Raw genomic sequence first — 13370 nt, 5'->3', positions numbered from 1 at the left:
GCGGGGTGCGCCCGAGAGTGTGTGTCTGTGAGTGTGCGAGCGCGCGCGAACGCGGGAGGGGGGGAGTCGAGGAAAGCGGGAACACATTATGCAAATGTTGGAGGAATTTCTCAAAAAGCGATTTAGCAAAGACACAGGCGAATCAAGAGGAGGCGAGGCCGGTATTGTCCGTCTGAATAGGCGCTGATAGCGCCGATGCGCCGGGGCTTGTGCGGGCGCAGCGCTGAGAATCCCGACGCGGGGCCGGTCCCGGGCTCGCAGAGGGACTGGAGGGTGCTTTTTCCTCCTCTTGGAGGCCTCTGTTTTCTCTTTTTGGTCCGGTTTTACACACACACACCCTCCCCGATCTCGCTCCCTTTGGCTCCGGGCTTCCCTCAGACTGGTCCTCCAAAGGCGCCTGAATCCGTGTCACTACCGCCACTTCAATTTCGCGGCACGAGTCGGGCGGGCGGCCCGACGCTCCCGGCGCTCCGGGTTTTATTTTTCTCAACCACCACCACCGCCACTACCACCACCCCCATCTCCTTTTTATTTTCTTTCTTTCTCTCCTTACTCCTTTTTGCATTTTGTGCCGAGAGGAGGAGAAGGAAGCGAGGAAGGGGGGTGGGTGGAGAGAGAAAAAATTCGATTTTTAATTACTACCATTAAAAAATCAAATTTGCAATTCTTTGGGCGGCCTGATGGATCTCACTGATTGACAGTTGGAATTGACACTCTGGCTACCTCTTATCTTGGGCATTCACGACAATTTCTAATTGCAGGTAGTTTGTGTGTGTGCGCGTGTTTTTTTTCCCCCCTCAGAGGCTTGGATTGCAAGGGAACTAAGCGATTACTTCAAGAGCCATGGGTTAAGTGCAGGGAGAGGGGGAGAGAGAGGGAAAAAATCCAATCCAAATTCAAATTGCTTCATTAGAGAGACACCGCTTTTGTGGGGAAGGGCTTTAAATGCCCACTACAAAGTTAGGACTCATTGTTCGGCGCCGGTTTATATAACAGGCGCGGGGAGGCGCTGGGCTCAGGCTGCACGGAGCGAGTTCTGCAGCCGCCGCCGCCTGCATTCCCCACCCCACCTCCCCCAGGTGATGGCCCAGCCAGGGTCCGGCTGCAAAGCGACCACCCGCTGTCTTGAAGGGACCGCGCCGCCCGCCATGGTGAGTCCGTTCGGCTCTGCCTTCGGCCCTTGGTCCCCCAACTGCCCAGCTCTGGGCATCTGGCTGGGTTTTCTGGCCGCGAACCGCTTGCCGGTGCGCTGGGGGACACAGTATGGGCGCCGCTTCTCTCTGAGCCTCGATTTTCCGGCCAGAAATGCGGTCTTTGATCGCTCCCTGCACTCCGGACGCGCGTGTTAGGAGTTGGGGCCGTCCCTTTCTCTCCAATAGGCCCTTTCATTCCTGTCCTCCAGCCTACGGCGTGACATCCCAGGCAGATTTCGTTGTCAGTTGGTGCGCACGGGAGCTAGACTCGTCTGGAGGCAGGGGCAGCTGTGGGCCCTGGCTCAGTGCTCTGCTGTCTCTCTTCCCCGCTGCAGGCGCAGTCGGACGCCGAGGCCCTGGCAGGCGCTCTGGACAAGGACGAGGGCCGGGCCTCTCCATGTACGCCTAGCACACCATCTGTGTGCTCACCGCCCTCTGCTGCCTCCTCCGTGCCGTCTGCCGGCAAGAACATCTGCTCCAGTTGCGGCCTCGAGATCCTGGACCGGTATCTGCTCAAGGTGAGTCAGGGTAGGTGATGGCAGGTTCTGTTGAAGCCCAGGGGACCTTAGCGAAGCAAGTCCGGTGACAGATTCACGTAATTCCAAACGTTGGCTTAGGCTTCGTGGCTTTGGACAAGCCTTAGGGTCTCTCAGCGCCCAGGGTTCTGCCTGAAAAAAATGGGAAGTGTACATATCCACTTCCTGAACCTCAGTATTACAGGAGGAAAATAAGGGAGTCACATGCACCTTCTGAGCTTCAGCGTTTCAATCTGCAAATGAAGCTGGGGAGGCAGGGGCCGGGTGTCCACGAGGCCGGCACTAAGCCGACCCCCCATCTCCGCCCCCTCCCCAGGTCAACAACCTCATCTGGCACGTGCGATGCCTCGAGTGCTCCGTGTGTCGCACGTCGCTGAGGCAGCAGAACAGCTGCTACATCAAGAACAAGGAAATCTTCTGCAAGATGGACTATTTCAGGTAGGCTGTGGCCGCCAGGCCCCGGCGCACACCCAGGCCACTTTTGCTGCTTCTGGTCTCAGAGTCCGGAGCCCTGGCGTCAAGAGTGCACTCCTGGCGCGCAGTACCAGCGGTACTCAGCGTCCCGAGCCCAAAGTTCCAGGCTGCACTGCTCTGCAATCTGCCTCTGGCTCCCCGCGGCCCGCTGGGTTTTGGTCGTGTCTGTGGCTCCGTCTCGGGTCTTGCCTGAGTCTCAGGCTCCAGTTCTGACTTTGCTCCTCGGTGGCATTCTGACCTTCAGGACTCTGGGCGGGCCTGCCCGGATTCCAGGCATCATCTGGAAGCATCTCCAGTGCGCTCCGGCTGTGGCTGCAACCCTACTAGGTCTGCAGTCGCGTTCTTGGAAGGGGTCCTAAGCTGAACCCGGACTCTCCTAGGTCAGGCTCTAACCCGGGCTCTGCTCTGGGTTCAGATGTGCTCCGGCCCCCAACCCCCCCACCCCCAGCAGCTAGCATCCGTCTCAGATCCTAGCCCATGTCCAAGCGCTCATCCTAATCCCCAGTCTTGGTCTTCGACTTCGCCTCAGTTCGTGCCTTGGTTGCTGGAGTATCGCATTTTGAGTCTGGGGTGTTGCCCGATCCCAGGTGCCTGTTCAGTCCCAGCTCCGTCTTCGTTTCTGGTCCCAGCGTCATCCTTTTCCTGGGTCTAGCCTCTGGCTTTGGTCCGCGAAAGCGGAGAATCCTGCCTCAGCCCTGAGCGTCGAGTCGGCTACACTCTTCCCGCCGCACCGCCGCGCGTCCTGGCAGCTCGCGGTCGCTGAGCAGTAGCATTCTCCTGCCGCGCGCGCGCGCGCGCGCGCGCCTCTATAAATGCAGCCCTGTCCTGACCCCGTCATGGGGTCGAGGTCACCGCTATCCTGGTGGGAAGCATGAACCAGACCTGACCAGGTGGCCAGGCAGAGGAGTCCTAGAAGAATGGTGTAGAACTGGTTCCTGGGAGGGACGCCTGTTCCCGAATGCTTTCTCAGGAAGTGGAGAAAGCTGCTCTCCTATAATCCACCCTTCCAACCCACATACATCCTTTTCTCCCCCGCCTCCAGAGAAATCAAGGCTTCAGTCTTCCTGGGACGACCCCAGCCCCAAATGGAGCCTCTGAGTGTCAGGGAATGGGGTGGACCACAGGGCTGCCCCCACTTGCTCCCTGCCCTTTGGCACTGAAACGCCAGGGACCTTCAGAGAGACCTTGAGCTTAGGGGTCTGTTGGAAGCATTTCGAGCTGGGGTTCTCTGAGGAAACCGGAAGAAGCGTGGTTAAAGAGGCAGACTCTTCCTTTATGTGAGGAGAATGAGGGCCCGCAGCTGGGGTGGGGGTGGGGGTGCTCGACCAGGTGGCCTAGGAATCCTGGTGCAAAGAGTATGTGTGTCTATATTGTCTGGAATCCACGAAGTAGTGCTGGGGAGTGTCCCGAGTAGGGTCAGGTGTTCTTGGCTAGCATGTGGGATTTTATAGACAAACATTTGTCTTGTAGTTCATGTGTGAGTGTAGACAGTGTGGGTCTATATGTGAATGTTGAGGCTTGGTGAGTGTGTATACGTGTGTGTGTGCCTGCATGTGTAAGGTGGTCAGAACAGGGTCATATCTGAATGAGGATCTGGAGGTAGGAAGGTGATTTGGGATGAGAGGATTCTGAAATCCAGTCACTCTGCACTCCCACCATCTCCTCTGAGGGAGCTTCCTGCTCAGACCCTCCACCCAGCCCTGAGGGATGAAGGGTGAGCCACGGCGTGCTGTGGAGGTGTCGCTGTGATCTGCTTTGTGTGTTTGTGTGTGTGTGTGTGTGTGTGTGTGTGTGTGTGTGGACAGAAGGGAATTATTACTGTGTGGTGTGTGACCAGAGTGTGGTGTCTCCTCCCACTGTCGCATCTGACTATTGATTTGGCCTAGGCAGGAAATGGAGGTTAGAGTCGCTGTCTAGCACCTCCCTACTCTGAGCCTGGTTTCAGTTGGGGAAAAAAACAGCCAGTTGCTGTTTTGGGGGTCCCCTGGATTCATCAGCTGCCTGGGAGCTTAGGAACACAATTGGAAGATGTCTAGGCTCTCCCTGTGGCAACAGACCTGGCAGCTTTACTGGTTCTTGCCTGAGTTTCTTCCCTGCTTCTCCAGCCCCACTTCATGCCTGTGCCAGCCTGAGCCTCCTTGGTGCCATTTTGTACCAGATCTTGAAGGACTAGTCAAAACTAGGGCCTTGATTTCATCATTCAGAGCTTGCACTAAGGCTGTGCCCCACTGCAGCCCTTGTGGGGAGAAGCAGGAGACTGATCTCTGCTAGGCCACTTGTGACCTTGGATGTGTTGCTGAGTTGCTCTTCTCTAAATCTTCCTTTGAACACTCCAGCTGTCAAAGAGACACTGAGGTATGTCTCCATAACAGCATCCTAAGTGACAATGGCTACCAGTGCCTCAGTTACCAACATTGCCATCATTGGCATTGAGTCCAGGCCCATGATGAACACTGATCCTTTTCCAGTGACAAGAGCCCCTAAAGCAAAACTAAGCCAGATTTTTGGATAAGAAAATGGAGGGAATAGAAGCTCACAGTCTCTGGGAGGTGTGTAGAATTGTTGCTCTTCTAAACATTTCTCTTCCTGTCAGGTCTCTTCTTGCGGGCATAATCCATCTCTGGCAGCCCCACCCTGTGCAAAAAAATAATAAAAAACCCCAAAGGCAAAGAAAAATCCAACAAAAAGCCAGGCAAGAACTATTGTCTGCACTGAGCAGCAGCCACCTTCCTAGAGAAGGTGGACAGTGTTGTGTGGGAGATGGATCTCCTAAGAGTTGGCACTTGGGGAGGGATCAGGTGCTGAAATTCTGGAGGCCTCTTTCCTGGGGTCAAAGGTCTGGTGGAGTATGGACTGGTGCACTGTCTGGAGAGAGAAAGACCAAGATCTTCCCAGGGTGGGTGGGGGAGAGTGGGGAGAAAGAGTGGTCAAGGCCCCATGGAGAGGCCACTTGGACATGCCATGGTCCTCTAACCTCTGACCTTGTTCCACAGGGAAAGGGTTCTCCAAGATTCTATCCCCTCTCTTGGCCCTCCTAGACACTGTCTGATGGATCTTCCTTCAGTCTCTATTGGCAGAGCCAACATTACTGACCCAGAAATTAGGGATTAGGAAGGAACTCCAAGTGCACCAGGGAGGGAGGCTGCAGAACATTGGCAGATTCAAGGTCCAGGGCTCTGCTCCTGGCTCATTTGTGGGTGTGTGGGTGTGTGGGGGGGTGATTTTTCACTGGCTCTGTGACCTTGGTCAAGTCTCTGGACCTCTCTCAGTTTCTCCAATTCACAGTCCAAACAGGACCTTACAAGCCTGGTGGGCTCAACCTGATTCCTGCCTACCTCCTCCCTTTACTCTCTGAGAATCCTTGTGGGAAAAAAAATTACCAACAGGGAAATATAACAGCGTTTTTAATTTCTTCACTTTTCTGTCGAGAACCCCCACACACACAAAGTGAAGAAAACTCTGGGAGAGAATAGTGTTCCTTTTGGGGCCATTCATATTTTCACTGCTAATAGCAGCCACAATCTGGAACATCTTTCCCTAGCCCCCTCCTACTTGCAGCTACTGCTGCACACATAGGGCAAGGCCAGTTCAGCCTCCTGAGGCATTGTGCCTGTTGTATAGTTGGGGAGACCTCAGTACTGGGAAAGTGGAAAGTAACATGATCAGTGTCACACAGTCAGTGAGAGAATGGAAGAGGGGCAGAGCAAGAGTGAGACCACCTATCACCAGAATATATGGAGTCCTCTATGCCAGGAACCTTGCTAATTCTTTACTGCTTTGTCTCATTTAATCCTCATGTTCACCTTGTGACTATGATATCTCATAATCAGAGGGGAAACTGAGGCCTATGGGGTGAGGTCATACAGCTAATTAGTGGTAGGGCCCTGGATAAACTCTGTGGACACCTAACATCGTTGCACCAAGACATTCCCAATCTCTTCTTCTACAGGGAAGATACGCCAGCCACCTCTTTGTGCATTGTGGGGCCTGTGGAATGGCAAAGGTCCCTCTCTGGGGGTCCCAAGAGTCCCAGCCCTGTTCACATGCCTTCACATAGAGAGCTCAGGTGTGACTCCCCTGGGTGGCTCTGGCAGTCCTGGAGGAACCACTTTGCCGAGGTCAGATGGCCTGAGTTCCTCTTCCCTTCTGACAATGGCACTGGGGAATAAAGGGTTAACTGTCCCCCTCCTTGTGTCCTTAGGGGTTAGGGTGACTAGAGTCCTAAGGTGGTCCCCAGCCTTCTCTAGCCTTGCACCTTGAGCCCAAGAGCTATTCTTGAACTCCAGAGGGAGCACCCCACCCCTTCCCTTAAAGCAGGGACCCAGGGGGAGGTCGAGAGCTGATGGGGGGCACTGCGGTGGAGAGCGGGTCCAGCAGCCTCCAGCTGTTGGGGGACAGAAGTTAGGGGAAAGGAGAGGGGAGCTGAAGGGGAGGGGCCTAGGCCGAGACCTCCGGGGCGCTGGCCGCTTTAACCTCTTAATTGCTGGTTCTGGCATTTCTGGCTTCTTCCCCTAAGGGTTTGCTTAGTGGAGAAGAAACAGGGAATAGGAAAAGCTCCACCTCCAACCCTCCTTGTTCGCTTCACAGAATTTCTCCAAGGCCATCCATCCAATGAGCCTTTGGAGCCCGAGCAAACTCCAGTTTGAGTTTCAGCGCCTCGGCTCATCAGCTTCCTAACATTGGAGCTCCCATTCTGAGCTTCGGTTTCTTTCTTCATCCAGAAAAGGTGTAGGTTTTTTAACGAGGAAAGGAGGGTCGTAGTGAAACTCCGATGGGCTTGTTGATGCGACAAATAGTTACTGAGGCTTTGCTAGGTTTCCAAGGGAAGTAAACCCGGAAAGCAAGCCGACAGGGGCAAGGGCGCACAGATCCCACTGCACAGCCACGAGTGTCCAGATCGAGGAGAGACGGCTTGGCTGCGCTCGAGGTGCGCACTACTCCTTTCCCGATGACGAGGATGCGCCGCCGTGGTTGGACACCTCTCTATCTCCAAAGCACCCCAGTCCTTCTGGTCTTTACCTCCAGCACACCAGGACCCTGGGAACAGCGTTCGAGGTTCAGACCTCACAGAGAGCCTGGGCTGGCATAGGAGCGCCCCCTAATCCTTTTGGCGCTCCGTTCACAGCTCCTGAACACCCCTTTCTTGAAGTTTCGTTGTCTGCGCCGCCCAATTCGCTGCTTCCGGATTAGGGCGGCTGAAGTCTCCAAGCCCGCCTGGGAAGGAGTCTGTCGGTTTGTCAGAGCCTCAATCGTAAGCCTCCTCGTACCATTTGTTCGTGTCGCTGACCCCCGTCCTGGGTGGGGGACACACTGCAGGAGCGGCCCTAACTCCTCCATTCATACGTAATGACAGACCTATCTCCAGACCAAGGATCCAGTGCAAGGACGATTTTGTTGACTGGGCCCAGCCGAGTCACTGCAGACTCCGAGGTCCTGGGGCGGAGAAAGCTCCTGACCTCTGGGGTGAGGTGCGAAGGCGAGAAAGTTGCTGATAGGTCCCTTGGCGGTGTCCGTTTAGGAGCAAGAGGTTGGGGGCACTGCGGTTTACCTGTGTGGGCGCAGTGTGAACTCGGACGTCGGAGACTCGCAGGGAAGGAAGACCAGGGTTGCGCGGGGAAGACTCAGAGGCGGAGGACAAGAAACCCCACCCAGCCGCAGCGAGGATCGGACCCGAACTTTCTTGCGCAGGGCACAGAGGTTACAGGCGCGGGGGCGGGGGTGGGGGGCTTGCCTCAGCCGCTCTTACCCTCTGGGCTTCTGAAGGCTGGGACCTTCCCTGCTTAGGCTTTTCTGTCTTCCTGAGGATCCCTTCTTCTGGGGCCTGCGACCCTGTCCTGCGCGCGGGAGTTTTCAGAACCCACGAACAGCGAGTAGTACCCAGAGGCTAGACCAGGCCCCCTTGTTTTTTTCTCCTGGGGTCCCAGGTCGCCTCATACCCAGACTGGCTGCTTGGTAGGTTCCAGATCTGTGAGAGACTCAACCCTGGCCCCACAATGTGCGGTCTAGAGTTAAGTCACCCGCAGTATCTGAACCACCAAATCCACGTGTGAAAAACCGGTTTCAGAGTGGCAGCCTCACACAGGGTTTGCAAAGAAGGCATTGTGCCTAGGACCTCCTCACCACCACCGCAGTAAGGGTTCTGTACATGGATGGGCACTCTGTCCTCTCCAAGCACACATAGTGGAAAGCTAGCCTCCCCTTGGAGACCAGAAAGTCCTTCCCACCCGATACTACCAGTTGGGTGGCAGAACCAAGAGGTCAACCCCATGGCAGGGGAAGCTGGAGTTGGCAAAACAGTTTGACCCTTCACTGCTTTGCTGCAGAATTAGAAACAGAGCTCATAGGCTATGTGGAGCTGTCCCCAAGGAAGCAGTTTCGGAGGTCAGGTGCCGTCCATGCCTAGTGGTTTGAGCAGACCCACCGGGAGGACACTGGCTGGGGAGCAACCTTGCTTTCCTTGGGTGCTTGCTGGAGTGGGCACCCGTGGCCCCTGTGGTACATCATAACATTTTTATCAACTGTCAATTGCTTGAATTTACCAAGGAAGGCAGGCTGTAACCACAGCGGTTTTGCTGGGCTGTTACCTCTATCCACTCACAGACTTTGCCTAATGCTCCTCTGAGTGGAAGGGTGTTATTCCCAGAGACAGAGAGGTAGATCTTGGTCGGCTCTCTCCCCCCAGGAATGCTTGGGATGAACCACGGAGAGCCAAGGACCCAGACATTGACAAACCAAAGTGATCAACGCTGAGGGTGGTGGGTCTCTGGCAGACGCGTCCTGGAAAGGACTAGTCTGACTAAAGGACTGGAAGTGGCGAAGTGCTTCAGAGCAGGCCGTACAGACCTGGGACTGACCTTCCATTGTGGCTGATGGGGTTCCTGCTTGGATATGGGGGTGGGAGAGATCTTGAAGAAAGTCAGGAAGGAGGTGGACCCAAAGAGGATGCAGTTGGCTGAGTTTTCTAATCCTTAAGTCACTCGGATGAGATCCTGAGGGGAGAGTGGAGCCACCAAAGAACTGTAGGTAAGGTGTACACAGGATTCCAACGTGCATGCTGGGAACTGCTGTGCCTGCAGTTTAGAGGATGAGTTGGCAGGGAGAGACTAGAAACTAGGGAGACTGGCAGAGAGGGCTGCCTGATAGAAGCGTGATCTAAGAGGGAGAGTGGCAGTGGAGATGGAGAGGAGGAGATTAATCTCAGAGATATTAGGAACCAGAACCCTCAGCCCCTGAGGGTTGGATGTGGAGCTTTGAAAAGGGAGGAGCATATGATTTAGTGTCAGTGATGGCATCTGTGCCTGATCTACAGGGCACAACAGAGGAAACCGAGGCTGAGAGGGGTTGGGCAGTCAACCACTTGAGCAAGCCTTCCCTGGTGCCAGGGCTTGACTTCAGCTTTCCTGAGGGGTGCTAACTAAACAGCCCACTACAGAGCAGAGAGGGAGGAGAAGGAGCAACAAGGAAGGAGTAAAGGGGCAAGGAAACATTTGATTTGGGCCTCTTATTTTTGACTTTTGTTTTTAACATTCAGTATTATGATGTCAAAGGCTCTAGAGTCTGGGACAAGATGGATTCTTAACAGACTGTAAAGCACTAAACAAATACTCAGAGCCATTGCTGTCAACTAGCTCGGCCTAGGGCAAGGAAAATAAGAACTAAGAGGAATCTAACAATTTTCCTAAGGTCACAGGGCCAGTAAATACATCTCTGTCTTTCTTCCAAGGAACTCTGAGCTTCGGTACAGCTGGGGCTATAGTTCATTCATCTCTGGAGTTAGCCTGGCTGGGGTTCCTACTCTTGTGAGCTGTGTGACTTAGGGTAACTTACTTTATATTCCTGACTCCTGTTTTCCTCATCTGTAAAATGAGGATTAATTGGGATAATCAATGTAAAATACAGAGAATCTTTTTGGACATGTGGTGCTCAAATATTTGCCTATTAATATCACTGTGTTTTGCTAACAGCAATGTTGTATTTTAATGAACGCATTCAATGTAAGTGCGATCATCCTAGAAAAGTTGGAAAAGTCATAAAAGCACCAAGGTGGGACTTGTCTGTACAAGGGTAGTGGAGCCAAGAAAAGGTTAATGAGGGAGCAAAAGCTCCGAGGTCAGAAACCTGGGTGTGGCGCGCCGCTGGGTGGGGTTGAGATGGCATGAGATGGGCTGGCCTGAGCTTTACCAACCTGGCCCTGCTCCCTTGTTCCGCAGTCGATTTGGGACCAAGTGCGCCCGGTGCGGCCGACAGATCTACGCCAGCGACTGGGTGCGGCGGGCACGCGGCAATGCCTATCACCTCGCCTGCTTTGCCTGCTTCTCATGCAAGCGCCAGCTGTCCACCGGTGAAGAGTTCGGCTTGGTGGAGGAGAAGGTGCTGTGCCGCATCCACTACGACACCATGATCGAGAACCTCAAGAGAGCCGCCGAGAACGGTACCCAACCAGCCCTGCTGGGCACCTCTGTCCGGAGCCCTTTCCCACCCAAACCCAGCACCCCAGACACAACCAATACAGCTTGGTGAACTGGGCGTTCCCTAGAGCACCTGGAGGCAATGCGAAGGTGGGGTGTGCAACGGAGCATGCGCTCTGGGTCCATCATTAGCATGAGAGCCGGAAATGCTGCCAGTCCGGGCAATTGTGTTAATTTATCTGTAAAATGGGGCTAGTGACAGGACATATTCTCAAAGACAGAGGAGCTGATGTGTTGTAAAGCCTGGAGGTACTCCATGATCCCTAGAGCTGGATGGTTCTCAGTGAGTCAGCTTTCTCCACCTTTGGAAAGCTCTCCTTGGCCTGGGCTCATCCCCTCGGGCTGCCTGGGCCAGGCCTGGAATTGATGTATCCTCTGTTCTCCCAGTTCCCATCCTGGCAACACTAAGCCAGAGGCTTGAGAGTGGGAGTTTCATCCCAGCCCAGTGCCACTGGCTATAAAGGCAAAAATCCCAGTCCCTAAGTCTAGAGACCCAGCTTCAGCATCCTGTGCTAATAACATATGAAGTTTCTCTTCCTCTCAGGGCCACTCTCAATCCCATCATTTGATCCCTAAATTTCCTCTGGCTCTAATAACTGTGAGGCCCAGAGACAGACTCCAGTTCTTCCGGGGATATGGAGGGCTGAGTCACAGGTGGAGTGAGGACTGGAGAAGGGAGCGAAGGTGGAGCTTTGGGCAGAGGCAAGGACCCTTTCCACAACTTCCCTGTTAGATTCTGTGGACACTGTTATTTCCTCTACACCATGGATTATTTTAGATAATCTTTACAATAGTCCTAGGAAACTGGTGCTGTATCCTCATTTTATAGGTAAGGAAAGAGACAGAGGTTATCTGCAGTATGTAGCTTGCCACATGTTATGTGCTAGTAGGTCTGGCTGACACCAAGGCCCAGGCTGTTTACTCCATAACATGGCACAGTATAGCATGCTCACCCTCAGGCTCTAGGAGCCTTTGATCAGACTTCAGAAAGCCAGAAAGGCGCTGAAATATGTCTGTCTCCAGGAATTTCATTTTCTCTCTAAAAAAACAAGCACAGGGCTGGGGCTTTAACCGCCTGCCTCACAAGTGCAAGATCCCAAGTTTGATCCCCACCACAAAAAACAAATAAACAAACAAGCCAAAAACAGGCACAGTAACCCTTGTCTCCTTTGCTATGGGTTATTACTATCACAAAATTTCTGCCTCACCCCCACCCAGTTCCTGTGGGGGAGGTTATGGACCACTTTGCCTCAATTTCTAGGCCCTGGCCCAAGGACCAATCAGGGACCAGCAGAGTGTTCCTGGCCATGGCTAAACCTAGACTGTTACCTTCTCCTGCCGGAATCAGGGCTAAGTGGAGAGCAAGTGAACTTGGGGTGCTAGGCAGTTATCTGTGGTACAGTGTGCAAGTCAGCACATGGAAACTGGGGAATCAGAGCTTCTTTAGCACCGTGATCTTGAATAATCTCACACCTTGATCGATGAGGACTACCTTGGCCTTGTCATGGCCTTGTCTATTATATTACATTCGGTTCTTGTGGTGCAGGGAGCGTGAGAGCCTGAAGACTTGGGGCCTCAGATCTCCCTCAGATCTCCACTGATCAACTCTCAGTGTGGGCTACTGTTTTGTTAAACATCATGCATGCTTGCACACACAATGCACACACTGCACATGTTCACAGAAAAATTAGAAAAGATGGTCAAGCAAAAAGAAAACAAAATCAAGATCATTCTAAATACTACCTTCTCTCATTTTAGTGTTTATCTTTCCAGATTTTTAAAACAAATCTATGTATGTTGGAGTGTTTATTCCTTCAACATAGTTTTACTCCTAATTAAAAAATTACAGTAAATTGTTAGCAGTGGTTCTCTCTAAGTGGTGGAATTACTGGTGATTTTCCACCTTTTTTGTGTTTATTGGAATTTTCTAGACTTTTAATAAGGACCATATATTAATTTTGTACGCGGAAAAAATGAAGTGTTAAAAATAAAATGGGTATTTAGTGGTTTACAATTATAATAGTAAAAGTAACATAATTGGAAAGGGAATATCTAAAATACCCATCACTTAAAATTAAACCTTAGACAAGTAAGGTGACATTTAATTATCCTGAAGACCTCTGTAGAGAACTATTGAAAGTAAAGCGTCTCTATGATTGCGCTCCTCAGAGATAAACCAGCGTTAACAGCTTGGTGTATACCCTTTCATTTTTCTTCCACTCGTTTTTATGAAATTGGAGTCATAGCTCTGTGGTCTGCTTTCTTCTTACCTCCACCAGCCTTCGAGAGGGAGCCCAGTCTGGAGCTTGAGGATCAGCCGGCTTTCAGATCCTAGCCTAGTTTCCAGGCAGGGATTTTCTTCTCTCTGAGCCTCAGCTTCCTTTCATGTAAAATGGGGATAATGGCACCTCTCCTAAGGGCTGTGACACATAAAGAACAGTGTCGAATGGACCCCCAGAAACACAAGCCCTTTCCCCAGAGACTGACCTCAGGGACTAGGACCCTGGGATCCCTTCTCCCAGCCAGCTCCGCTTCTGACCCTTCCAGGGACAAGCTCCCCCCACCCCCGTCCTTTCCAGGCTGCCACTAGAAGAGATGGGGACGCGTGGTCAGCTGCTTCTGTCGCCCCCAGGGAACGGCCTCACATTGGAGGGGGCAGTGCCCTCGGAACAGGACAGTCAGCCCAAGCCGGCCAAGCG

General features: G+C 53.0%; 1 protein-coding gene across 2 annotated transcripts in view; it reads left to right on the top strand.

The window, feature by feature from the left end:
• The first annotated feature begins 110 nt into the window (after positions 1–110).
• The window catches only part of Lhx6 (LIM homeobox 6), a 22146-nt gene continuing 8886 nt past the window's right edge, over positions 111–13370 (top strand). The window contains exons 1-6 of one of the 2 annotated variants that reach the window (XM_010602961.3): positions 111–246; positions 1080–1151; positions 1529–1711; positions 2046–2167; positions 10414–10634; positions 13304–13370. In XM_010602961.3, coding sequence (XP_010601263.1) covers positions 196–246; positions 1080–1151; positions 1529–1711; positions 2046–2167; positions 10414–10634; positions 13304–13370 — 716 coding nt within the window. In that variant the 5' untranslated portion in view covers positions 111–195. Of the gene's footprint in view, positions 247–775; positions 1152–1528; positions 1712–2045; positions 2168–10413; positions 10635–13303 lie in introns of those variants that run through there. The other variant, XM_010602960.3, reaches the window with a different exon arrangement.

The sequence above is a fragment of the Fukomys damarensis genome, unplaced genomic scaffold (genome assembly GCF_012274545.1).
Source record: "Fukomys damarensis isolate Sample0158 unplaced genomic scaffold, DMR_v1.0_HiC HiC_scaffold_36, whole genome shotgun sequence".
NCBI classification, from domain to species: Eukaryota; Metazoa; Chordata; class Mammalia; order Rodentia; family Bathyergidae; genus Fukomys; species Fukomys damarensis.
This window is presented reverse-complemented; position numbering and strand designations above follow the sequence as displayed.